The sequence below is a fragment of the Protopterus annectens genome, chromosome 3.part0, assembly GCF_019279795.1.
Source record: "Protopterus annectens isolate FY-2018-M chromosome 3.part0, PAN1.0, whole genome shotgun sequence".
NCBI lineage: Eukaryota > Metazoa > Chordata > Ceratodontiformes > Protopteridae > Protopterus > Protopterus annectens.
This window is the reverse complement of record NC_056731.1, coordinates 1,191,095,375-1,191,121,873: the sequence shown is the minus strand read 5'-3', so window position 1 is coordinate 1,191,121,873 and position 26,499 is coordinate 1,191,095,375. Positions and strand designations below refer to the sequence as shown.

Here is a 26,499-nt window from a genome sequence, read left to right as displayed (position 1 = left end):
CCGGTATGTTTTGGGATGCCTTTTTGCTGTTGGGGTAGTGTTTATTAAACTGCTCCTTTGGACACTATTCATCTGCTTGATGCTGGCTCATTTTTTTTTTTTTTTTTTTTTTTTTTTTTTTTGTTGGAGGTATTCAGTTGGAGCCGTGCAGTTCCTGACGTGCAGGGGAAGCATTTGTCTGTTGTATGCATACCCTGTCAAAGGCGTCTCAATGCGTATGTGTATTCCAAATTCCCGAAACAGAGTTTCACTCTTACTTTGTGTCTTTTTTTTTTTTTTTTTGCTCTGGTTAAGTATCCTCTGGCATTTTCTGCTCAACTTTAGTAAGAAGACTAAGAGGAGAAAGGAGTTAGCTCATCAGGTGTACTTAGATAAGTGAAGTGTATAGTCCTTTTCCCATCCAGCCACTATGTCTAGAGACATTCCTTAGTTAACTTCATCTGAAAAAGTTCAGGAAGCATATGTTGAAGTTGGCCCATCATGAGTAGGACAAGTAGGATGATGGGTATGTTGCAATGATTCCGATTGGCCTCCTTAGGGCTGAGAGCTTTCCAAAACCCTGGCTTGGGTGCTTGGTATCTGTGAGGATTTGTCAGTGCTTGTGAGGAAGCAGCCATGCCTTTGACTGATAGCATGTCTTTCCTGGGCGGAAGAAATTGCAAGTGGTTGGACTGGATGACATTCTGCAGGTAACATCAGTTTCATTGTCATGTTGGGGGACGGACATATTCTCGTCATGTTAGTCAGCTTGGATGCACAGTGCTGCATATTCTAGATTTGTTACCCTTCCTTGCATGCATGTCTCTGTACCACAAGTGGCTTTCCCTGCCATTTTATGGCTCCAGATATTCAAGGTAAAAATGTCTTCCATATTAAGACTCTTGCTAATGTATGATTCTCATGATAGGTGAGTGCACACACCCCCATAACCACCCAGGTACCTTCCCAAGACGTGATTAAATTGGCACAGTATTTTTATCCAAGTTATACAGAACCGCAGGACCCAAACCTGACCAGCAGTCTGTTACCCCCCTCCCAAAAGGGGAAAAAAAAAGGGAGAGGAAACTCTTCCTTAGAATATAAAGGAGAGGATTTTAACTTTCTCTGGAACACCTTGATTGCAGCTGTTCTGTGTTCTTCCCTATGGGATACGACCGGGACAGTGACAACACTATATTTTCCTGAACTGCCCCTAGAGAACATCTCATTTGGAGGGACCCTTCCTTTTAATGATGAAGTACTTTAACTGTGAAGCCAAGGAGATCTCTGATGTTCATAAATGATATATAAACCTTAAATAAAAAAAACAATGACCAAAATATGGGACAAATGAGAAAAATAACCAAGTATAAAAAAAACACAAGTTCAGTCCCAGCAAGGGAGCAAAAATTAAAACTTCCAAAAGGAAATAAGGTTTAATCACACAAGGTAAGCACTTTTACAGTTGGTAACCGCTTCATCAGACAACAGCACATTAACACAATACAGTTTAAAAAGCAGTAATAGCCAATGAAAAACGCTGCTTAATTAATGAGTAAAAAACAATTCAGCATTTAAAGTGCTAGTATCTAATAAACACTCTAAAGAATCCCTAGTGCAAAAAATCCAAGTAGGAAGCATAAAATACACAATCACAACTTTAAAAACACTCATATGGTATTAGTGTTTAAGTGGTCTCTGTTTTAGAAATGGTTTTAGTGAAACCATGTCATTAATCCCGGGGTGGGTGTCGGCCTTGAAAAATAAAATCCATTTCTGTTCGCATGCTTCTGTCTTATATTTCAAGTCCTCACCCCCTACTCCCTTCTGGTACTACTTCTAAAACAAAAAAACTTAAAATAATGATCTCCCCCTACTTCAGTTACATGTCTAGCTAAAGCACTAGTACTCTTGCAATTCCTGATGTCATGTAGATATTCTAAAATCCTGTCCCTGAAGGGACAGTTCGTTTTCCCAATATAGTAGGCATCACATGCTACACACTTAGAGTAGTACACAATATTCTTAGTATTGCAGTCCGCATAAAAGGGAAACTCAACAGAACAACAAAGTGTTGGATGCACAAAGCTAGATGCACTAAAATGTGTTTGCATGCCTCACAGTGTCTACATGGATAGCTACCAAACCTCTGGGACTCCAGTGTCAAGCTACTCCCTTTCCTGTAGCACAGTTGTTTTTGACTGTCCTATTATTCTTAAATGAAAAGTTGGGTTTATCACCAACAATGCCTCTGAGGTCATGGTTGACGTTGACGACAGGCATCCGAGGCCCAAAACTGACGATGAAGCCTCTTCTAGGCCAGTCGCCGGTTCTCCAGTTTTCAGCGAGGCGCCTTCGCAGCCCCTGACTACCGCTTCTTTAGAACCTCAGGCCGCCTCTGACTCCCACGTGGAGATGGCTGGGCCTTCGGACGCACCAGATTTACAGCCTACCGAAACTAACCCTTCAGAGGGATCCGGAGTAGCTGAGCAACCCGTAGCTTCAGAGGGTGTTTTCAGACCTACTCAGTTAACCATTAAATCTTCTGCTAAGTCTAAAACTCCTTTAAAAACAAAGAAACCAATTCAACATTCACCAGGACAGGCCTCCATGCCTAAGAAACAATTGCTCAAAATGGCCGAAGACTTAATCACTCTGATCAGGGGGGTCCCATCCCCCTCCTGATAAAAGGCCTAGACAGGATGCAGACTATAACTCATCCGACTAGGTATCCATATCTTCAGAGTCATCCTCAGACCTAGGATACTCTTTACCCCCCATATGAGGATTCTGATGCTGAGAAATCAATTCCTTCAGCCTCTCCGCCAGAGGATTACTCCTTTGGGGAAACCTTGCATACCATGAGGGAGCGTTTACATTGGGAGGGCCAGGATTATTCAGAGTCCAAGAAAAGGCTTAGAGATTTCCTTTTATTACCTCAACACAGGCCCCTTGCTATTCCGCCAGTGTTAGATATTGTGGATGATGTGTATACTGAATCCAGTTTAAATCCTGATACCTCCTGCTCCAGTTAAGCCAGACAGATACTACAGAGTCCCTGACTCTCACAAATTTCTTTATAAAAGCCCTGCTGCTGACCCTGAAACTATTTCTCAGGGTCTCAAAGGGGTAAAGGCCTCCTCAGCAAAGAATCCAGTCCCCTCTGACAGAGATTCCAGAGCATTAGACAGATGGGGGAAGAAAGTATATACATCTGCAACTTTAGCAATGAGGGCCTTAAATTGCCAATTTCACATGCTAAAATATCAGCAATATTTGATGTCTCAGTTGAAACAAAAAATGCTTGCAAACTCAGATCCTCCTAATTATAAAGAAATGCAGGATTTATTGCATGCAGCTGAACAAGTGGGAAAACATACTTTGCAATGTGGTTTTGATTCATTACAGGCCTCCTGTAGAGCAGCAGTTACAGGATCTGTCATTAGAAGACATGCTTGGTTAAAAGAACAGACGCTACCAGATCATGTTAAAGCAAAATTATTGGATGCACCTTTGCAGCAGGATGTTTTATTTGGAGTTAAGGCAGAAGAGGTATTAAAGAAAATGGAGGATAAGGCAAAATCTATGCAAACGGTGAAAGATTTCTTACAGGTTCAGCCTCCTCGATTTAGCAGAAATTGGCCAACAAAGAATTGGTCCTTTCCAGTTGCAGACAGACCTCAAAGGGGCAGATACAGATGTCCAAGAGGTAGAGGTCAACCACAAGGTCCTTAAAGGCCTCGACAATGGGGTGCATCAACCCAGAAAGAAGGGGAAGACAGGCCTCGACAATGGGGTGCATCAACCCAGAAAGAAGGGGAAGACAGGCCTCAACCTTACAAAAAACAGCCCCAATGACTTCCCACTACAGCTGCCAAACAGTTCTCTCTTGGCAGCCCCCTTGGGAGGAAAACTGGCACTTTTCTGTCACAACTGGCATATGATCACCAAACTCAAATGGGTTCTCAACATTGTATCTCAAGGTTACAGGTTCAATTTCCACACTCTGCCAAGGCTAAAAGGAATGCCAAATCTGCCACCAAATCAATGGGTAGAGGCTCAAAGACAAATTACAGCAGTCATGAACATGAGAGCTATTCAAAAGGTACCAACACAGGAACAAGGACAAGGATTTTACTCAAGACTCTTTCTGGTTCCCAGAAAGGACGAAGCCTGGAGACCCATTTTGGATCTTTCTTCTCTAAATACCTACCTGGATGTTCCAAAATTCAAAATGTTGACTCTACAGCAGCTTCTTTCCATGCTGGGCAAGAAAGCTTGGCTGGCAACTTTGGACCTCAAGGAGGCATACCTGCATGTCCCTATCGGACAAAACTGCAGAAGATACCTCAGATTCATAGCTGGTTCAATGCACTACCAATTCTCTGCACTGCCCTTTGGCTTATCTACTGCGCCCAGGGTCTTCACGAAGTGCCTGGCACCAGTAATTGCATTTTGCAGACAGAAAGGAATTCAAATTTATCCATACCTGGACGACTGCCTGATTCAAGCAGAGAGCAAGGACATTCTTCTAAAGCATCTGGCGTTTGTAACAAAGTTATTAAGTTGCCTAGGGTACACAGTAAACGAAAAGAAGTCAAAACTAGTGCCCTCACAAGAGATAATATTCCTGGATGCCAGCTTGAATACAACGGCCCAGATGGCTTATCTCATGCCAGACAAGCAAGGACAACTGGCTCAATATTTTCAATTGATGGCAACAAAGACCCAGCTGCCTGCAAGAAAAATTCTGCAGGCCTTGGGTTACATGGCATCTTGCATACTACTAATTCCATATGCCAGACTAGATATGAGGAAACTACAATGGTATCTAAAGAGTGTCTGGTCTCAACACTGTGAAAGTTTGGAAACAGTAATACCACTAATTACTTGCCTTCAACAGGAGTTTCGATGGTGGGCTCAAGCATGTCACCTCAACAAGGGACAGCCTTTCACTCAACCCACAGCCAGGCAAACACTGACAACAGATTCATCGGATTACACCTGGGGAGCACACATGGCAGGAAAATGTATTCAGGGCAAGTGGCCCGCAGAACAAAGGCATCTTCATATCAATCCAAAAAGAGATGCTAGCTGTACAAAATGCCTGTATAGCTTTCAAGGACCTTCTGCATCCAGGGCAACTACTACTAAAGACAGACAACACCACAGTTATGTGGTACATAAACAAGCAAGGGGGCACTCGTTCTTATCCTCTCTGCAGACAAGCCATGACCTTGTGGAACACAGCTCTAACCTATCAAGTTCATCTGCAAGCACAATTCCTGCTAGAAGAGAAAAACACACTGGCAGACAACTTAAGCAGAAATGTCATGGATCCGCACGAGTGGAAATTACATCCACAAATATTCAGAATGATAACACAAAAATGGTAGAGCCCGGTCATAGATCTGTTTGCATCCCCAATGAACTGCCAGCTACAGAAATTTTGCACAAGGATTTACCACCCACAAGCATGGAAAGTGGATGCCCTCTCATTCAGCTGGAAAAACCAACAAGTATATGCTTTCCCACCACTGCCTCTCCTTCCAAAGGTACTCATAAAAGCCAGGCAAGAAAAGCCAAAGATGATCCTGATTGCCCCAGACAGGCCATGCCAGCACTGGTACGCAATCTTAAAGAACTTAGCACAAGGTCCACCCTGGCTTTTGCCTCAAATCCCACATCTTCTGATTCAGCACAACAATCAGATACTTCACAGCCAGCTAAAGACTTTAAACCTGGCCGCATGGCAGATTCCTTAGTTAAGCAAGCAATGCCTCTCTTCAAAGCTGTTACGGATGTCATTCTGGAGGCCAGAAGGCCTAGCACCAGGAAAGCCTATTTGGATAAATGGAAGAGATTCTGTGCCTGGAACCAAGCTCACAGCCTTGACCCTCTTGTCCCAAATATTCCTCCAATACTACAATATTTAACTGAGATGCTGGACAAAGGCCTCTCCTTTCCATCCATCAAGATCCACGCCTCTGCCATCTGCTCATTACAACACGGACCCACCTATTTTTTCTAATCCTTTGCTAAAACAGTACCTCAGAGGGGCTAAAAACATAAGACCACCCCATAGAGCACCAACTCCAACTTGGGACCTCAATTTTGTGTTGGAAAAATTAACTTTACCTCCTTTTGAGCCAGCTAACTCAGCAGATTTAAAATATGTCTCTTGTAAAACTGCTCTGCTCCTGGCAATAACCTCAGCACGAAGAGTTTCAGAATTACAGGCACTAATGGCAGTGGAACCTTTCATCATTTTCCACCAAGACAGGATGTCTTTAAGAGCAAACCCTACTTTTATGCCAAAGGTGGTATCAAGTGTGGCTTTAAACCAAACTATTCAATTGCCAACTTTTTATCCAAACCCATAGAATAAAGGGGAGAGACTTCTGCATTCTTTGGACATACACAGGCAGTTACGCTTCTACTGGGACAAAACCAAAGCTTTCAGGAAAACTGAGCAATTGTTTATAGCTTATGCTGCAGGAGCACAGGGAAAAGCCATTTCAAAATGGATAGGACACTGTATACGTTTCTGCTGTACACACCATGGGAAAACTGTACCTAACAGCATTAGGTCTCATTCTACCAGGGCAACAGCCACTTCAACTGCCTACCTCAGAGGAGTACCTACCAAGGACATTTTGGGAGCAGCAACTTGGAGTTCTGTACATACCTTTACCAAGCATTACCATCTGCCACTTTACTGTAAATCCTTATAGAACCAGCCACCCTACCTCAGCTTTGGGATTCTACCCAAGTGTAATGACTGCAGCAGTGTAACACGATGAACATAGTACAGTTTTGTACCTACCATAAATGTAGATGTTAGAGTGTATACACTGCTGCAGTCCAGGTTACCCTCCCTCCTTCCCCTCTTACTTGCTGGTACATACCTAAGTCTTCTACCCTTTACTACCTATGGGGAGTATTTGCTGGTAACTGAGATTTTGTGATTGCTTTTCATATGTATGTTTTATTAGCAATTTGCATTGCCTACTTTTTTGGGGGCACCTGACATCTGGGGCAAGAAAAACTAAAGAAAATGGTGTCAGCTGCATCTTATATACCCCTGTTGCACTGACGTCCGGGAAGTAGCGACAGCAACCGACGCCGGACCAAGACTTTGGAACTCAGGCCGACTGCAGGACCGCCTGACGGCAGGATAACCCAAGGGTAATGACTGCAGCAGTGTATACACTCTAACATCTACATTTATGGTAGGTACAAAACTGTACATTTTGAGGTCTTGAAGGATGCTTTCTTTATGCCCTTCCCAGAGACTGAGAAAGTAGAATATTTGACTGCTTTAGGAAGAAACTGTACATATCAGCATCCCTATTCTTCAGATTCTGAATTGCATGCTATCATAATGAGGTATGATGATGAAATCCTCAAGTTGTTGAGTGAGGAGTAGAAAGGTATTACTGGCACGACTTTGAAGATAGTCAGCCTTGACCAGCGTGCTTTGCAGTTTGGCAGCCATGCCACGAAATATGGTTGTGATTATGCTTTTGCAGCATCCAGGGCTGCTGCTATGGGGGTCATTCATTAGTAGTCATGCTTGGCTCTGGCTACAACCCCTGCTTAGAGTATATGAAGGTGCAGTTTTTCAGTGAATCTTTGGATAAGAATGTGCTGTTTAAACACCCTTCCAAGAGATGTTTAAACTAATGGTATCTGCAAAACAAGTGTTCTTCCCTGCCATTACCTAAATACATCAAAAAACTATCTTCTAAATATTGACTGTATTTGATACCTGATTCAAAAGAAAGATTATACAAGTTAAAAAAAAAAAAAAGCTTTTGCAAAAAGTGGCAAGGACGTCAGAAAGGGAGACCTGAGGGACCCTCAGGACCAAGCCTCATATAGGGAGCAGCCGTAACTCTACTGTACTTCCTCCCCCCATACCAAAAGTCTACCCAGCTGTTGTGTTCCACATCCTGTACAAAATCTCAAAAAGAATAGGAATAGGAGGCTGGATGGTCTTTTTCTAAAAAAAAAAGGAAGTGGGGATTATAGATCAACAGATGGGTTCTGCATATAGTTTCCCAGGAATACAAGATGCACTTGCTGTCTTTTCCAACTTACAAACTACAGTAGGGCAAGGAGCTTACCATAATAGTAGATATTCAAGTAGGGTCTTTGTTGTGGCAAGGTTTCCTCTCCCTCTATCCGCTTTTACTCGGAGGCTGGGGTGGATTCCAGGCCACCTACATCTCCATTCCGCTCACATGTACTGTGGTTAGAAGGTCTGTACTGTTTCCCTGATGCTTGCATCTGTGAGTGAGACCCTATTCTAGCAATTTTGTTTCTTTAGACAGGGATCATATTGAGGGAAGGAAAGCCTTGTGCTGTGCAAGAAAGGACTAAAGATAGCTTGGGCTGACTCCACCTTTAAGCAGATGACCCAGAGAAAGTAGAATCAGCCAGGCTGGGGAGGGGTGTGCGCTGAGTTCTGGAAGTCAGGACAAATATCAACCTTCAGGGATTCCTGTGGTGGTGATTACTGTACCAGTGAGCCTTCTCAAACATTTTGTGTTGTGATAGATTCTGTACACAGATGGACTTTCAGTGTTTGATTCAACAATGTTTCCATTGCATACACCTCAATAATGGATGTTTTGTCCTCCTTTTGTGCTTTTGTCAAAAATTGAGTCATCTTTGGATGTAGAAATTAGCCCTCCTTTATTACTCACCTACTTCAGACCTCCACTTTCTTATATATAGATGTGTTGTCTCTTCTCTAGCTGTTTCCATCTAGCTGACTTATTGTTTGCAATTCAACCCTATTTTGACCCTCCAAAGACAGCTGTAACATAACGTTAATGTGACCCTCCTTTGTAGGTCCCATATGAACCTCCTGCTTTTCCCTCTGTATTTGGATTGCCCTCTCTGTATTCAGCGCTGGCTCTGGAATTCCCTTCAAATTAGGCAAATGGTATACAATGTAAATGCCAAAGTCCATTCTTCATTTGCAAAAAAGTGTATTTGCTTAGTGGTTTGCTGTGGTCTGGGAAGCTCAGGTGACTAAGCTTTCTGTTTGTGTGTTGTGTGACATTGTAGTGCTGGCCAACATAGGACATGTTTGATTCCCAAACATAGGAGTTTTCAAGAAAAAAATGCCAAATTGGAAAGGAAACACATGTGAATGCTGTCATTGACCCACCAAGGGAGAGGTTCCCTATTTCATCTTTTGATAGTTAAATATTTATGTTGTTTTCTATGGTTAAGACACTTTAACATCTAATAGTTTAATATTTTTGTCCTTATAAGTTTCTTTTTAAAAATATTTGGTTGGAAGTTTGAAGACCTTTCTCTAGATTGTCCTATTCTTTATTTTAAATTTCCTCTATCTATTCTGACCGTAAGAGTAAACAACCTTCATTATATGAAATAAGCTTTTGTTAGCAATGTTCTTAATATGTTGTTATTGATATGTTAACTGTTCTGGGGTCTCATTCTGAAGTCACCTCCCACCCTTAGTAAATGTACACAGTAAATACATTACTTTAAGCATAATTTCCAAACAGAAATGTTGGGTATAACAGTGCTAATATTTTTTTGTGATTGCTTCTGGCTGTACCTTGCAACAACTGACTAGTTATTTATCAGAATGCATTCTTAAGAACATGGTACAGCAGTGTAATCACTAAACTACCTTTTTTTAATTTTATGATTACTCCAGCGAGCTTGAGAAGGAACTTCTCTGCTTGAGAGGACAAAGAGATCCTGCTCTAGATGATCTGTCTGCCATTCATTCTTTATGATGGGCACACGCCTTTCTTTATTATGTCTCCTTATGTGCCTTTCACAACCTTTTCAATGATCAGCCTCCTAAGGTATTATTCACTTTCATGTAAGAATACTTTTTCACACTCATATCTAGTTGTGCCTCCAAGGGGACCACAACACTTCAGATCTGTTTCTGTTATGCCTTTTCCTTCTAAGATCTTTGAGAGGCTGTTACATAGACAGCTACTACATTTTATGGAAATGTGTAGTCATATTGATCCAATTTAAATACAAGTTACAAAAATGTACAACATGCAACTGTCCTTCAGGCATTCACAGATGCTGTTTGTTCCAACATGGGGTTTGGAAAGCTAACTTTGATTCCTTTTCATTGAACTGATGGTATTTGATATGATAGACCATTAACTTTTCTTTAAAATGTTGCATAGGAAGTAGTCCAATAGGTTGACATTTGCATAGGAAGTAGTCCAATAGGTTGACATTTGCCTTTTTTTCTGCAGTCCATCCTGCTCGGACTTGGGTGACTTAGCATATGGATTCCATTGTTTTGTTCTTGTTTACTTGATCTTTCCTCTTTTATTATTTGTACATGGACCCTCAGTGGTTCTGCTTGCACTCTCTCTAAAATTACCCCTACTCTACAGTCCAAGTGGACCATTGAGATGACTATTTACATGTGATCATCTCTTGTACTGTAGAAATGAATTGTTTCCTTGTGAAGGCATAGTCCTTGTTATTGTTTGTGCTGATGTTTTTTTTTCGTATCAATACTACTAACTTTATATTAAAATTAGAGGTAGGATCCTACCACATGGGCCAATGTGACAGGAATGTAACTAGAAATTAAAGGATAGGATGGGAGTTTGTGGCATTAGTAAAAGAAAGATGTGTAAAGTATGACTTCCTAAATGGTTTCCTTTGCACTTCTTACCAAAATAAAGCAGAAACTTGCTATAACAGTTTATAGTCAGCAGCACTGTAATCTTCTGCGTAATCCGAGAACAAAACAAAATGAGCTTCAGTGTTTTAATCTTGCATGAACAAGGATAGTTGTTATGCTTTTGGTTACAGAGTTTGAAAACTGTCATGTTTATTCATTTGCTACAGTAGTGAGCTTTGTGTAGTGATTTTTTTTTTATTTTACTTCACTTTTTTATCCCCTTCTGACTGTCTGGACTGCCATTATCACTGTGAAGCAGATAGATTTTTTCCATAATGCCATATGTTCCCCATGTGTTCTATCTCATGTTCAGAAGCCTGACTTGCAGTGGGCTAATGTGAGGTCTGTGCTCACCTCTGCAGGTGATGTAAGCAGGGGCAGTAGTTAGTTCTTCGTCTCCACTGCAGATTTAAGATGGTAGCTCACTTTCTGATGGCATACCACAGTCCACCCCACTTGGCAGGGATGAGTAGGAACAGTTTAGTCACACTCCTGTCTTCAGTATCTGCTAATCAAATCTAGGTCATATGTGGGTCTGTCACTGAGCTAGTGGTTTATTGAATTTTTTTTTTTTTTTTTTTAGGTGTTTGTCCATGTTGTGATGTAGTTTGAAAGAGGGGTATTCTGTTACATGGTTCCCAGCAGAAACTTTTACTCATTTTATTCAGTTCTTGGTTTCAAATAGAAAGTAGTAAGTGCCAAAGATTGTTTGTTTTTTTTTTATTGTTTATGTTCATCTTGAAAATAATTAGAATTTATTGTTTATCGTTTTACATTATAAAAAATTGTGCAGTCCACTTTATTTGCTAGTATAATAGACTACGACAACAGTAATGTATTTAGTTTCGTAACGTATAGCATTCTTTGGGACCTGATCTACCTCTTTTGTCACTTGTTCTGAAATTGGAGACGACTCAAGGCACAGATATCTTAAGGACCTTGGGGTTTAGCTGCCTTTGAGATACTGCCTCATATATTTCTTGGGCACTTTTGTTTTTCTGGCTTTTCAATTATTTGCTAAATGAAAGAAGCCCTAGACTCTTCATTTCTTACCGAATATAATATGTGGCTGTTTTTTCTTTTTAAATGTGTTTTGAAAGAAGTCAGAGAATGATGTGGAGGGTATGATTTGTGTATTTGTCTCAGGAGTTCCCCTTCTTAATAAATTTTTGCAGTTTGCTTTTAGCTTAATTGTTTGAGCATGCACTGTGTGTATACTTTTGTTTTGGTATTTTCCCTTCTAAGCAGTGTGATTCTCAGTAGCCCTTATGGGCTAGCCATAAAGGAAAAGTATTCCTTTCTGTTTAACATCTCATCTTTATTATAGGTTATGACCAAAGAAGGCCAGTGGTACTCAGATTGGTCAGAAGTGCCAACTAGTAGACACACACAGATTCGGCCTACAATGTTTCCACTAAAAGACCAAGAAAAATTAAAAGCCTTGAATATAGAGAGGTGGTAAGTGAGTCATTATGGCGTAGTCCATTTCCAGAGGCAATTCTGACTGCTGAATTTTAAATAGTATTGTAATGTGTTACCCTGACTTTACAAAATTCCAAAGAGCAAGTACATGGATAGATTGCTAGCAGTCTTGCTTGTTCTTCACCGTAAGCATAAGACTTGAAGTGCATTGCTAAATAAAAATTGTAAATAAGTTTCAACAGTTAAAACTGCATTTGGTAAAAAATCAAGTGCTACTTTATACTTTAGAAAATAGTTGAGTCTTTAGCTGTTTTCTCAAGGTCGTGTTACTGGGTCTATCATATTGTTACCAAGGCAAAAAAATCCACAGGTGGTGTTCATGTGGATCATTGTGCATTTATCAATGTAGGTAACTCTGATGCAGCCTCAGTTTGAATATTTGGCCAGATTGTTAGAGCTGGGTACCTGTCTCCCACGTCTAGGCTGGTTTTTTTAGTTTTTTTGTCAGTCTAGATTTGTAACTGAGAGGCAAGGCACATCAATACCCCTCTAGGGATCCTTTATTTCATTCGTCTTTTGTAAACACGGTGTTTCCACAGAGCATTACTTTGGATTATTTTTATTTACATGTTGGGGTAGTGAAGGTCTAATATGAACATGAGGGGTATGCCCGCCCAGATAGGGTCAATAAGGATATGTTCAAATATCAGATTCTGCACAGACTTTTTTGATACTGTGCAATTTGCCAGGGATTTGGGCCTAAGACCCTTAACCTGTATGAGGCCCTTCAAGGTAATGTGACAGAAAAGAAGTGGGCAGCCATGCATGGTAAATCCACTGTGTCTGTTGACCCACAACAAGTTAGGCAGCTTTGACATCCTCCTCAAAAAGAAAAGAACAGAAAAATGAGGCCTGAAGAAGTTCACATGGACCCTGTTATCCTTTCATTTATCAAGGGACTCTAGGTCTGAGGATCTCTCCTGAGGCACTCAAGCAGTCTGTCTCTGACATTAGCAGCATGTGAGGCCTCTGGTGAGATGACTCTGGAAGCTGCTACACCATTAACACTCTGCACTTCCTGTATGGCCCAGCGGTGCAGAAGTATACAGTCTTACAGCACCCCAGGTGACCTGTGTTTGACTAACGGTGAGTGAGGGTGGAAATGAGTGGCCGACGCTGACTTGCCCATCCTTGGGTAGGGAGGCTGTCCAGACTTGCTGCAGTAGCATTGTTAAGAGGCCAGGACATGGCCAGTAGACCCAGTGAATGAGGATTGGAGATGGTGGCATTTGATGGTCAGCCATTGGCTTCTGAATGGTATATCGTGTGTTAATGCAAGGGGTGAAGTGGCATCTCTTTAGTTATTGTAGAGGAAGGCAGACAAGCTGCTAGGAAGTTGAAACTCTGGGATGTGCCTTCTCTCTAGTTCAGAGATCTCTGGCTGCTGCACTTTATGCTAAGATCGAGATACGAGAGGGACAAGCTTCTGCCAAACTGAAGGTTTTGCTTTATGATGGTTACCTCCTTCCCAAGGCTGAGCTAAGCTGGCTCACTCATGGTTTGTCAGGTCTTACAGTGCCTGCAGCCAGAAGCCAGCCTATCCTCTGTGAAGAGTCCAAAGCAAAAAGAGAGTGAGACACTATGACTCCTGTATGACTGAGGATGAGAAGAAGGATCCGGATAAATAATTTTCAAATGTCCTCCCCAAAATCCTGTGACACAAACTGTGAAGACACTCTGGCCTCTGATTTACCACCAAAGGATTTACCATTTGGGGATACCTTTTCCCTTGTGAGGAATTACTTCTCGTGGCGAAGTTACAACACCTCCCAGAAAAAGAGTTGTAAATTTCCCAGGGCTAGAATGTACGAAACCTTATAGCTATCCTTTTGGTACAGGAAGCCTTCTTGGATGTTTACCTCCCTGGATCCACATTCCCAGTCCCCTGTCCCCAGGAAGTCTGAATGCTTCTGCAGAATACAGCACCATTACAAGTTTTTCTTTACAAAAACTATTAAAGATCCCAATAAGGTTTATTAAGTTTACAAAGGGAGATGCTCTGATTCTTCGAGGTAATGATGATGGGAGTATGTTACGGGATAGATTTGATAAAATGGTGTATGTTTCGGCAACCGTGGTATTCAGGGCATTGAACTGTCAGACCAACTTAATGAAATACCAGACAAATGTCCTAAAGCAACATTTACAGAATTATGGGATGTACAGGATAACAATTAAAAAGCTTCTTTGTTTATTGAAGAACAAAGCTCTTTACAGCTGTGGTCATTTATTAGAAGACACTACTGGCTAAGGGACTGGCTAAGGGCTCAGCCACTGTCCAGGTATGTAAAGCTGCAGCTGTTTAATGCACCCTTACGTAAGGATTTGCTTTTTGGTCCTTAGGCATAGAACATTTAAAAAACATGGAGGTCAGAAGGAAGATTGTGGAGTAGGTGAGACATCTGTTTTGCCCTATGAATCCTAAATATAGTAGAAACAGTGCATATGAACAAGGACTTTATTACTGGAGTCAAGGTAAGGGTAAGCAACTTAAAAGCAGAAAAGTGATGCAAATGAAGAAATGACAGTATGAGGACAGGAAGAGGACTTTCATCCCTCCACCAGTCTAAATACTAAGGTGGGGGATCATTTTGCTGCCTTCTACAATAGTGGGCTAGAATTACCTTGAGCAAATGTATGTAACACGTTGTAAATTATGGGATACAGGCTGCAGTTTAGGGACTGACCTCAACAGAGAACTCGGCCATCCCTGTTAGCAGGATATTTTGACATTACTCCAAGGGCTTGGACTGGATGTTTTAACTGGGTATAATGAATGTATTTTGCCTTTCCATTACTAGGGCCTCACAAAGGAGAATCACACATCACTTCTCATAAAGAATGTTGACATTTGGGCCTTCCGTAATGCCTGTAGTCTTCACTAAGGATTTGGGTGTTGAGGGCTAAAACTTTGCAGGAGAATGGACCAGTTAATATTTTTTGTGGCTGTCTTAGCCTGTGGATTTCTCAGATCTGATTGAATCCTTATTTCCAAAGCTCCACCTTCACTACCATAATGCCCTGAGAGCGTACTACTCCTCAGATCTCATTTGCCACTCTATGTGCTAGTAGCTTCTCCAAAAGGTCCAGTTAACTAATCAACATTTTGCTTCTATTCTTAGGATTTTTTTAAGAGTTTTTCTTTTTTTCCTCCTCTCTTCTTACTGTTAGTAGTATTTAGTGTAAGTGATGAACTTTTTTCACTGTTGTAGAAATTCTTTGAATAGTGTAGATTCCGTGTCCTTTGGAGTGTTTCTTAGTGTTGTTATTGGTGTTTATTGTTAGAGTTAATTAAGGTTTTTGCTGTGCGCTGCACCTTTTCAAATGTGGAAGTCTTCAGATTTCAAGAAGTGCCTGGTCTGTGGCCACAAACATCCCCCTCAAGACTCTTAACAAGTGTGTGGTATGTCTGGTAGTCATCTGTCTTGATGGAGATTGTCAGGCATGTTTGGTCCTTCGTTCCTGGGCCCTTGCAGCTAGAAGGACCACACTGGTTTTGAAGAGGTTATTGCCTGACTCTCCTGCCACTTCATTGTCTTTTCCGTCCCCAAAGAAAAAACAGAAAAGGAGGAGGGTGATAACGCTCTGACTAAGAGACCAGAGGGAGAGAAAGAAAGAGAAAAGGTGAAAGAAAAAAGTGAAAAACAAAAGTCCAGGGAGGAAGTTTACTAGAAGTAGAAGGTATAGATTCCTCCCCCCTCAGATTGCCCTGAATCTGAAGACCCCAATTTCTTTGGCTGCTCTGGTGGCTTTTCATGCTTCAGAGTCTGTGCCACTTCTGTGCCATTCTGCCCTCATCTACAGAGACAACACAGGTCCTTCCTTTGGATCTGATGGCTTTGGTAGACTAGATTATTCTGAGACCCAGGCTTTCGGTGGCTCTAGTCTTGAGCAGGACCCGCTCCCCCCCCCATTCACCTTATTGCCTGTGCACAGTCCTCTCTGGAACCATCCTTCTTTGAGACTATGAATCTCCTTTTAGGACCCTGGAATTTGCCTTCTCTGTACCTGGGCCCAGGAAGCCATCGTGTAAGGCTTTTGTCTAGTTCTGCGAGGTCTTTGAAGAGTATTTAAGACATTGATTTGGACCAGCTTTTGAGATCCTTCCATAAAATCCAGATGAAGTTTGGGATCATCCCCTCTCCCCTTAATTGCAAATGTGGAGAGAATTTCTCAGTTTGTACTGTCCATGCAAGATTTGGTTAATTAGATTTTGACAGCTTCTCTTCCTCCTGTAGATCTTCCTTGGCCCAGATCCAGTTCACCCCTACATTAGTGCCTACAGCATGAGCTGTCCTCAACACTGGCTATTCCAGTGCTTTAAACTAGAAACATCTTTATTAAACCATTGCTTACAACATAGGCACTCTTACATTTATATAAATGAAAACAAAGCACATTGACGCAATCCTAGTTGTAAGCATTTTATATTATAACACACTCCCAGTTGCAAACATTATATATCACTTATAATCTTCCCAATCATTTTCAGTCATACATTACATAGCTCATTTAAGTCCTGCATGCTTTTAAACCTCATTCCTTCCCTGTACGTACTATTCCCATAGTTCCCATTTTATTCTTATGTAGTTTGCTCCTACCGTTTTCTAAAGATCTCAATTCCAGTTGTTTTATCTCTGTTACAATATTCACTACTTCTAGTATAGTTGGTTTAGATTTTGATTTACATTTTCTAGTAATTGTTTTTTGGCAGCCACCATTATTAGACACAGCAAGGCCTTACCATGTGTAGGAAATTCCGATTCTGTATTATAGCTCAGAAGAATCATCTCTCTCATCACACCAATCTGCTCACCTAGCATCTCTGACAATGTATCCCACAGGGAATCCTTAAATTCTGCCAACTCACTGCACTCCCAGGAAATATGTTCCCAGTTACGTCTTTCTTCCCCATCGCACCTCCAACATTTGATGTTTACCTGAAGAAAATTTCTCTGGAGTTTCCTTGGGGTATAAAAATATCTGTGTAAACGTATCCAAGCAAAAATCCTAAATCTTCTAGATTTGGTTGCATATTTGGGAGACCTATGTATATCCTCCCATTGTTTCTTTGTGAATTGCTTATCCAGTCTCTCTTCCCAATCCTTTCTTATCTCCTCTGATTGATTCTAATTGTTATCATGCAATATTTTATGTACTCTACTAATTATTCCTTTTTTAATGGCAGTTTCTGTTCTAGATTCTACTAAAAACTCTAACAGTGCTGGTCTTTCATTTAGGACCTCTATTTCTTTGTTTGCCTGTACTCTTAATATTAATCCTTGATAGGGCAATCTCAAACTAGCAGTCCAGATAAATTCTTGGCATCGTCCTGTCCTGAAATCTTTCCCTCTCGAGTTATTTGCTCCCAGTTCCTTGGTTGCTTTGCCAGTTTTCTCCAGTAAATTCCAGCGTACTCTTGCCTATTGTCTATATCCCTAATTGCAGTCATCCATGTCAGCAGAATCTCCTTTTTCCATTCCCGTGTTGGCTTAGTTCTTAAGATAGATATGTAAACACAAAAAAAAAAAAAAGGAAGAAAACCAGTGCCCACCAAGAAACAATGGGAAAGACTGTTGCGACCAGAAAAAAAATCACAAGGCACTCCGAGAACCACAATGGAGAGCTGTAGGTAATCCAGCCACACAAACGTTATTATACCTAAGCTAAAAATAAAAGTAGAATGCCTTAACTAGTCAAATTTTTCGTCCTACAATCGTGGACCTCTTCAGATGCAAGAACACAAATAAACCAGTAAAATAAATAGTTTCCTCCAAAATGTATGTATGTTCAATTTCAATACAGGTAGAAAGATTTTATTATTTTTAAGATTGATGTAGAGACCTTTACTTTTACACAGTTTATTTTTTAACATGAAGTTTATTATGCTATTTTTGCATGTCTGCAGAGCAACTCTTTAAATGGAACTGAGTTTTTAGTACATTTGTTTGTTTTTTAATTGACTTTGCAATATGATTGGTGGCTCAGTCTGAAAAAGTCCAAGATAGTAGGACATGAAACTCTGTGATTTAGTTAAGGCATTTTATTTTTAGTTTTTGTATAATAAAGTTTTTGTGGTTGGATCATCTACCGCTCTCCGTTGCTGGTTCTTGGCAGTGCCTTGTAATTTTTTTTAGTTCTTAAGATACTTTCTGCTACTTTATAGATATAGTGTTCTATATGATTGTCATTCTCCTTAGAGGCCTGCATCCAAAGTTCCAGTCTCTCTTGTGCTTCCCCCCAGTTTCATCATCATCCTGTTCCACTGTGAATTATAGTTTTCTGCTTGTGCTATGTATAGGAGCCTTAACTGTATAACTCTGAAATACCCCTTCAAATCAGGTAATCCCAATCCGCCCTTTTCTTCTAGAGATGATTATCTTATCCCACTCCACTCTTAACATCTTTTCATCCCAGATGAAAGTCCTTCAACTTTGTTAGTTCCTATCCACAACTTCTCCTCTGGTTGATAAAAATATGCCTGACCTGTGTATAAGATTAATGGGACTAAAAACTTTTAACTGCTTTTATCTTACCATGTTCATATAGCAAAGCTTCTATTTTCTAATTTTTTGTATTATCTTTTGTTTAGTATCTTCCCACATATCCTTGGCTGCCACACCAGAATCATTTTTAATCCATACTTCTAGATCCTTCAGTTTGTCATGTCTCTATATATATGAATATTGCTGAACTGTTCATATGTGGGTGCATAATTTACCTCTATTGTCTCTGCTTTAGTTTCATTAATTTTTTATCCTGAAAAGATTTGAAAGCGTCTCAAAAAGTTCCACAACACTGTCATTTCTCTTTGGTTTTGTCAGGTATAAAATATCATCTTCAAATACAGCCAGCTTTTTTTTCTCTGCCATACCAGTTATATCCTTGAATTTCTGATTCCCTTATTTTCTTCGCATTGATACTAAATATAATGCAAATAACAAAGGGGACAGAGGACAACCCTGTCTGGTTCCTTTGCTCAAGCAGAGCTTATCAGAGAGCACCCCACCCACTTTAATTGTTGTCTCCGATCAGGCATATCTCCTAATTAGTTTTATATTTTTTTCAGGAAATGCAAATGTTTCCATTGCCTTGCTCATAAAGTCTCAGTTTACTCTGTCAAATGCTTTTGCTGCATAAAGACCCACCAACAACAATGGTGTTTTCTTACATTCTACTTCCCTCCGAATTATCAGCGTTTTGTTAATGTTGCCGAATATTTGCCTCCCCTCCACAAAACCACATTGATCCATATCTATCAATTTTGGCATTACTTTTGCCATTCTTTTAGCCATTATAGACATGAACACTTTTATATTCATGGTTTAGTATTGAAATGAGCCTGTGTGAAGGTGGATCTGATGGATCTTTACCATCTTTAGGTATTTTAGCTACCACTGCTTTTCTTCTAGGATGTTGGTATTTCTCCTCTTTTTAAAGTACTGTTAAACAAAACCTTTTGTCTCTTTATCAGTTTATTTCTTCCTAGCTTCCACTCTTCCACAGGAAGACCATTTGTTCCCGAGGACTTTCCTGTAGATTTATACATCACAATTTTTATCTCATCTCCTCCTGCCCTAACCATAAGTAATTGAGCCTCGTCTGCCTCTAACCTTGGGATATTTAATTCTTCCATAAACATTTCCATTTGTATCTTTTCTTAATATCTATATGTCTCAGCTTTATTCAGACTTTCATAGGATTTCCAAAATATTCCAATATTTCCAATTATAGCGTTGTGTCAGGCTTTGTGCCTGCTGAATGGCGCACAGCAACAGTTATCCCACTCCACAAAGGGGGAGCCACCACTGATCCCGGGAACTATCTACCTATTATCCTGACGAGCCTGGTCTGCAAGGCCATGGAATGTATCCTCATGGAACTCAAAAACAAAGACATTGGTAACCTCCAAACTCTGGATCCAACCCAGTTCCGGTTTGTGAAATGCAGATCATGCCTCCTGAACCTGATTGACTTCTTTGAGGCAGTCACCAAAGCCGTAGATGAGGGTAAGGTGGTTCACACAGCCTGCCTTGACCTCGCCAAGGCTTTCGACCCCATCCCCCATTCTGGAATTATAGCTAAACTCACTAAACTAGGTATAAATCCCTACGTCACCAGATGAGTTGCCAACTGGCTCACTGACAGAACCCACACTGTAAAAGTTGCAGACTTCAAGTCTGACCTCAAAGCAGTGACTAGTGGAGTACCACAGGGTTCCGTCATGGGACCTCTCCTGTTTGGTATCTACTTCTCTGAAGTACAGGCTAACACAGAAGGCCTCTGGCTAACGAAGTTTGCAGATGACTGCAAACTAGGAGCCATAGTCAAGTCCCCAAATGATGTAGACATCCTACACAAGGGCCTCGCTGAGACAGATGCCTGGTGTCAGAGACAAGCTCAATGCCAAAAAGTGCAGTGTCATCCCCTTTGGTAAAAACTCTGTACCCATGAACTACCACATAGGCAGCAATCTACTTAACACCAAATGTGTGATAAGAGACCTTGGGACCCAGGTGGACAGTAGTCTCTCCTTTGATAGTCACATAGCCACAGAAGTCCTTCTACATGGCACACCTCATCATAAAAGGGTTCTCATCCAGGAAAAAAGAGGTCATTGTTCCCCTCTACTAGACATTCATTAGACCCATTATAGAGTACAACGCCCCTTTTGGAATGTACCTCACAAGACATCTGCAGCAGCTGGAAAGGCTGCAGAAGTACCTCACAAAGAGGATTACTGGCCTCAAACAAATGCCGTACACTGACTGCCTCAAAAAACTCCAGCTTTACTCCGTAGCATATCATCTACTCCGAGGTGATCTCTGCCTAACATATAAAGCTATGTCATACCCAGAGCTGTTGGACATGCTACACCTAAAGAAATCCCAATCCCTCCGAGCTACACGCTCTAAGGACCTAAACCTTGTCACCACAATAAATAGGACACGCTGGAGTGATAGATTCCTGTCCCAGAGACTTCTCATACTCGAACAGGCTACCCGTCTATGTCAAGCAAAGTTCTTCATTAGCACTCTTCAAGAACAATCTTGATGAGTGGATGGGAAATAGGAAATACACCCCGGGGATCACTTCTGTGTCTCTGCTTGACAGTGGCACAGGAAAATAACTTTCTTGGGTGGCGTAAGCCAGGGAACCTTGTTGGCTAGGCTTACATAAGCCCTTGGGCCGATAGCCTAGTACCTACCTATGAACCTATAAAATATTTGTAATACATCTGCAGGACCTCTTGTTACCTTCCTTGTTATAGGCTCCCTAACCTTGGAGACAACCCTTTCTTCTTTCTCTTGCCTGAGTCATTGTGCTAAAAGTTTTTCTGCTCTAGTGTTGTTATCAAAAGTCAGTTGGTTAACAATCTTTCTAAATACGTGTATATTATAGAGGCAATCTCTTATCTTCTGTTTAGCATTCTGCAGTTGATCCTCCTCTTGTTCTGTGAGATTCCCTCTATTTTGCAATCCCTTAATATTTGTCAGTTCCTCTAAATAATTCTTGTTACTTCTTAACCATAGCTCCCTTTCTTTTATTTCCAACCTATTCCACCTTAACTTTATCCCACTCCCTAGCTATTATTTTCAGAAGTAATTTCTATCCTCTCAAATAGCCCCTGAATAATCTCCACTACCCATTCCTTAAATTTGTTTCTTTCCAACAGATGGGTGGGAAAGCACCAGGGTTTCATTTTTATTTCATTACCCTGTGTTTTTATTTTAGTTACTATATTGGTGCATAATCTTAAACAGTTATTGGGTGTGTATTAAGACCCTGAATTAAATGCGCATGTTCTTGTGAAATTTAAATTCTGTCTAGCCTAGCCCAGTTTTTATGTTTTGGGGAATAATAATGTAAATCACCCCAAACTCCTGTTACTGAGTTCACATCTTCCACGTCAAATATTTTCATAAATTTCTTCAAAAATCTATCCTCCTTTATTGTACTTCCCCTTTTAGATCCCCAGGTACACCTTCACTCCTGCAAATCAAATCCCATTCCCCACCTGTAAGTAATATTCCTTGCTGAAAACTGATTATTTTTCCCACAGTTTTCTTAAGCTCTATTGTAACAGTTTTAGGTGGAATATAAATACATTTCAATGTAATCCTCCTCCCTTGCCAGTAGTGCCTTAGCACTACAAATCTGCCATTATATTTTTATCCTCTTTCACTACTGGAGCTCCTCTTGCAATTAATGTAAGTACTCCTCTCTTTCTTTGTCCCAGATATTCTGCTGAATAACCATCCTGAAAACCTTTATCAAATTCACACGTTCATTCTTTCCATGCGAGTCTCCTGTAACATGAATATTTATACTCTACATTTTTTAATGTAGATCACTATTCTTTTTTTGTATTTATCTGTGAGACCATTGACATTTAAAGACATTACAGAAAGAATCATTGCTTTAGAAGGTTGTTATTCCTGCCTTTTATGTATAACCTCTATTTTGTTAAATGTTAGTTCCAGTTTTTGTGTTACATGCATCCACTGTTGGGCAGGTTGATCTTTTGTATAGTTGTTTCTTGTCCTATCCATTTGAGCCAATGTCACATCTTAACAAAACTTTTTGTTTTATTGAAAGCCGTTAAACAAAACAAAAAATTCCCCCCCCAAAACTTGTTAATTTAATGCTAACACACACAACTATATACATCTTCAAATATTGAAGTTGTACCCTCCCAATAAGAACAAATGTCCCAAACTGACAGCCAGATTCACAGACTTGAGTTAACCTAAATGAAAGATTATCCATGCCAAGACACATGGTGCAGCCTGTGCTTCTTTAAGTGCTAACTGGTTTTGTCTTATCTTTATATCTGTCCCAGCTTTGACAGCCCCCAAATGCTTTCAGAGAACATTTTATCTCCTAGTCAGTTTCTCTTTTCTTTTTGTTTTTTTTTTCCCCCAGCCGGTCACTGCCCCAGACTGTAACCAGTTTCTCTTTATCAGATTGTCTCCATGGAGACATGAGGGCCAAATACAGAATTGCTACTAAGCATGCATTCATTTGCTAAAAAAAAAAGCCTCATACTATTCAATAATCTGAAGTAGTTGACTTCATTTGGTCTTTAACTTGTGGGTTATGGATCCGTATCTGATGCATAACGGTCGCATTTCCAGCATCTGATCCGAGCTCCAAGCTCCTCCCCTTACCCATAATGCCCCGGTCTCCTTCCTTCCTTCAGATCTCGTTTGCTGCTGGCAAAGCAAGCAGCATGGTCTGAGCTCTAGGCGTATAGTGGGTAGTGTAAGTGCTATTTTTTTATCTTTTTGACCTTTTTTTCTACCTTTCTTAAAGCTTCTCTCTTGCTTTCTATCCTCTACAGTTGGTAAAAAAATTCTTCCTTCTCTTTTTTTCCTTTCGGCCTATCTCCTTTTGTGTGCCTGTGGGAGTGTGCCTGACCTATTTAGGGATGTCTGAACTCCCTAAATTAGGATTCAGGAAGTGCACAGAGTGTGGTCATAAGCTTTCCCCAGCTGATGGCCACACTCTGTGTGTAGTGTGCCTGGGCGCAGCACACCTTCACACCTCCGGTCCGGTCTGTGCTGGGTTCAATCTCAGAGCACTGAAGGATAGGAGGGACAAATTGATCCTAAAAGGACTACTTCCCTCCTCGGGATGGTAGCTCCTGTGCCCCCCTCTTCAGGGACAGCAGCTGCATCTTTTTCTCTTCCCTGGCCTCTGGGACTCAAACTCCTGCCAAGAGGTCCAGGGAAGGGGAGAAGATCAAGAGAGACCCGCCGCAGAAGCTGTCTGCAGACTGCTCGGCCCCAGCTGGCCCTCCAGCCAAAGTTAGGACTCAACTATGCCCGGATATCCCCGGCTTCAGTCTCCAAGGTTCTCCCCTGAGCCAGAGGAATCGCAGGCCAGGTTGCCAGTTAGGTCTCCCCCCATCGGCATTCTCTACCAGTTTCTGTGGTGTCATCCTCCCGCTTAACCCAGAGCCTCAGTGAAGCGGAGATGGGCAAGATGATGTGGAGATTTATCTGCACACAAATCCAGTTGTGGGTCTTGCCGGCACCCTTTCCCTCTGGAGGGGGAAGCTTGCAGTTCTTTTTTACACCAATAACTTCTCCATTCTGACCTGCTGTTTTGGAGACCCTGGATCCAAGGACCCTTGGGGTCAGGGGGTCAGCGCTGACGGTACCTTCTACCGCGATGCCAGCCATTGCCTTGAGCATGTCTGATTGGAGATCTCGGAGCTGTAGTCTCTGGGTGGGATCCGAGGGATTACTGTCGGCTCCGAGCCTTTCGGAGCGCAGTACTTTCCTTGGTGTCTCGGCACTGACTCCCCTGTCAGGTCAGAAGGGAATGGTTCTAACCAGTATTTCCCAGGAGGTCGATTCCCCTTCAGCCTTTGTGGGGCAGAGGGTTCTCTCTGTGTTATCGAGACCCTTGACCATCTCGTCCTCTGACTCCGTCCCGACTCCCTCTGCTTTGGGTGCAGTCCCGACCATCTTGTCATCTCGGGGATTGTCTGTCCCCATTTTGCCTTAGGAAGCTACCCCAAAGGAGTAGTAGGAGGTTTGCGAGTCCTCCCCAGAAAGTACCACTGAGGAGGTTTCTCACAAACGAACATGTAAAAGGAGGCACCTGGACTCCCCACTAAAGTCCCTTACCAAAGACACTGATTTGGAGGAAAGAGAAGGTTCCCCATGGTCACCCCACCCAAGGATGTTTCCTTTGGAGACATCATGTAACTCCTCTGCTAGGGGTGGGGGGTGATCTGCCCAAAAACTGTACTCAGATGAATCAGTGTTCCTGGAGGCATTCGGCACAGGCCCATCTACTTCTTGGGTGTCCCCTCCCATGGATCCTGTGGTGGATCTCATAACATCTTGGGCATGGAAGGAACCGGACACCATGGAGCCTATCCCTAAGTGCCCAGATATAAAGTGCTTTAGTCCCCCTTCAGACAGGGCTTACTGGAACAAGGGATCCCCATGGATACTATGGTTGTGGCAGCCACCACCAAGAAAGAGCTTGCGCAGGAGAGCTGTACTGTTTATACCCCTGACTGGAACAAGGGATCCCCGTGGATGCTATAGTTGTGGCAGCTGCCACCAAGAAAGAGCTCGCGCAGGAGAGCTGTACTGTTTATCCCCCTGACCGAGAGTCAAGAGCAATGGACCATTTTGGGAAGTGGGTGTATGCTTCAGTGACCTATGTAGGAGTGTTGAACTACATGGCACATGTCATTCGACTGCAGCGGGACTTGGTCAAGGAGATAGCTGAGTCCATGTTGGCAGGGGATAAAAAGACATTACCCGCTCGGATGGCCACTGTCCCGGTACTGGCATTGCCATTAGCCACCATGCCTGGCTTCAGCTTTGTCAATTCTCGGAACCCTTCAAGGCGTCTTTTACAAATGCCCGTTATGACAGTTCTTCCCTTTTTGGAAAGTCAGTCAAAAAGACATTGGTCCAGACCGAGAAGGATGGGAAGACGCTGTCTGCTATCTGGATCCGCTTCTCCTCTCCTCAAAGATCCTCCTCAAGAAATCAGTAAGGGACGAAGAAGATGCGGTTCCAAAAGTCTCCGGTGTTTTCCTGGGAAACTCAGGACCTGCCTCCCCCCAGAGGCAGAGGGGGTTATGATAGACGCTGCCCTAGGGACAGAGGGGGTCCAAGAAATTTCGGGTCCCGAGAACCTTTCTTTGACAAACCTGGGTAGCAGCCCTGAAGGGCTGCCCGACTGCTCATCTCTGGAGGCAGTCTGGGGTTGACTATCACTTCAACCAGCGGCATGGGAGTCCGTAACAACAGATCGTTTGGTATTGCAGATTATATCCAGCAGATATTCCATCCCATTCACTGAACCACCATGATCACCAAAGCACCTTTCGGATGTTCCACCCACACAAAGGGAGGAAGCTGTATAAATATAGAAAAGCTGCTAGGGAAACGAGTCATCCAGCCTGTCCCTCAAGACCGTTCCAGATCAGGCATTTATTTCAGGCTCTTTTTAGTGCCAAAGAAAATGGGGGACTTAAGACCCATTCTGGATCTTTTCACCTTGAACCTGTCAGTAGCCAAGGTGAAATACTGCATGGTCACCCTTCAGTCCATCCTGCCTTCTGTATGTAAATGATTGGATGTGCTCGATTGACCTCCAGGACACATACTATCAAGTCAAGATGGACAGGCACCCGTGGAGGTTTCTACACTTTCGGTTAGGAGCCAGTCATTATCAGTTCAGAGTCCTTCCCTTTGGTCTCACCAGAACCCCCAGGTTGTTCAATAAGTTTGTGGCAGTAGTAGCAGCTCACCTGAGGCTTCAGGGTATTCAGGCCTTCCCTTATCTGGACGACT

General features: G+C 41.9%; 1 protein-coding gene across 2 annotated transcripts in view; it reads left to right on the top strand.

The window, feature by feature from the left end:
* NSUN2 (NOP2/Sun RNA methyltransferase 2) overlaps nucleotides 1–26,499 on the top strand; it is a 1,231,765-nt gene that overhangs the window by 534,429 nt on the left and 670,837 nt on the right. For both annotated transcript variants that reach the window (XM_044065403.1, XM_044065402.1), the window contains exon 11: nucleotides 12,015–12,145. In XM_044065403.1, coding sequence (XP_043921338.1) covers nucleotides 12,015–12,145 — 131 coding nt within the window. The remainder of the gene's footprint in view (nucleotides 1–12,014; nucleotides 12,146–26,499) is intronic.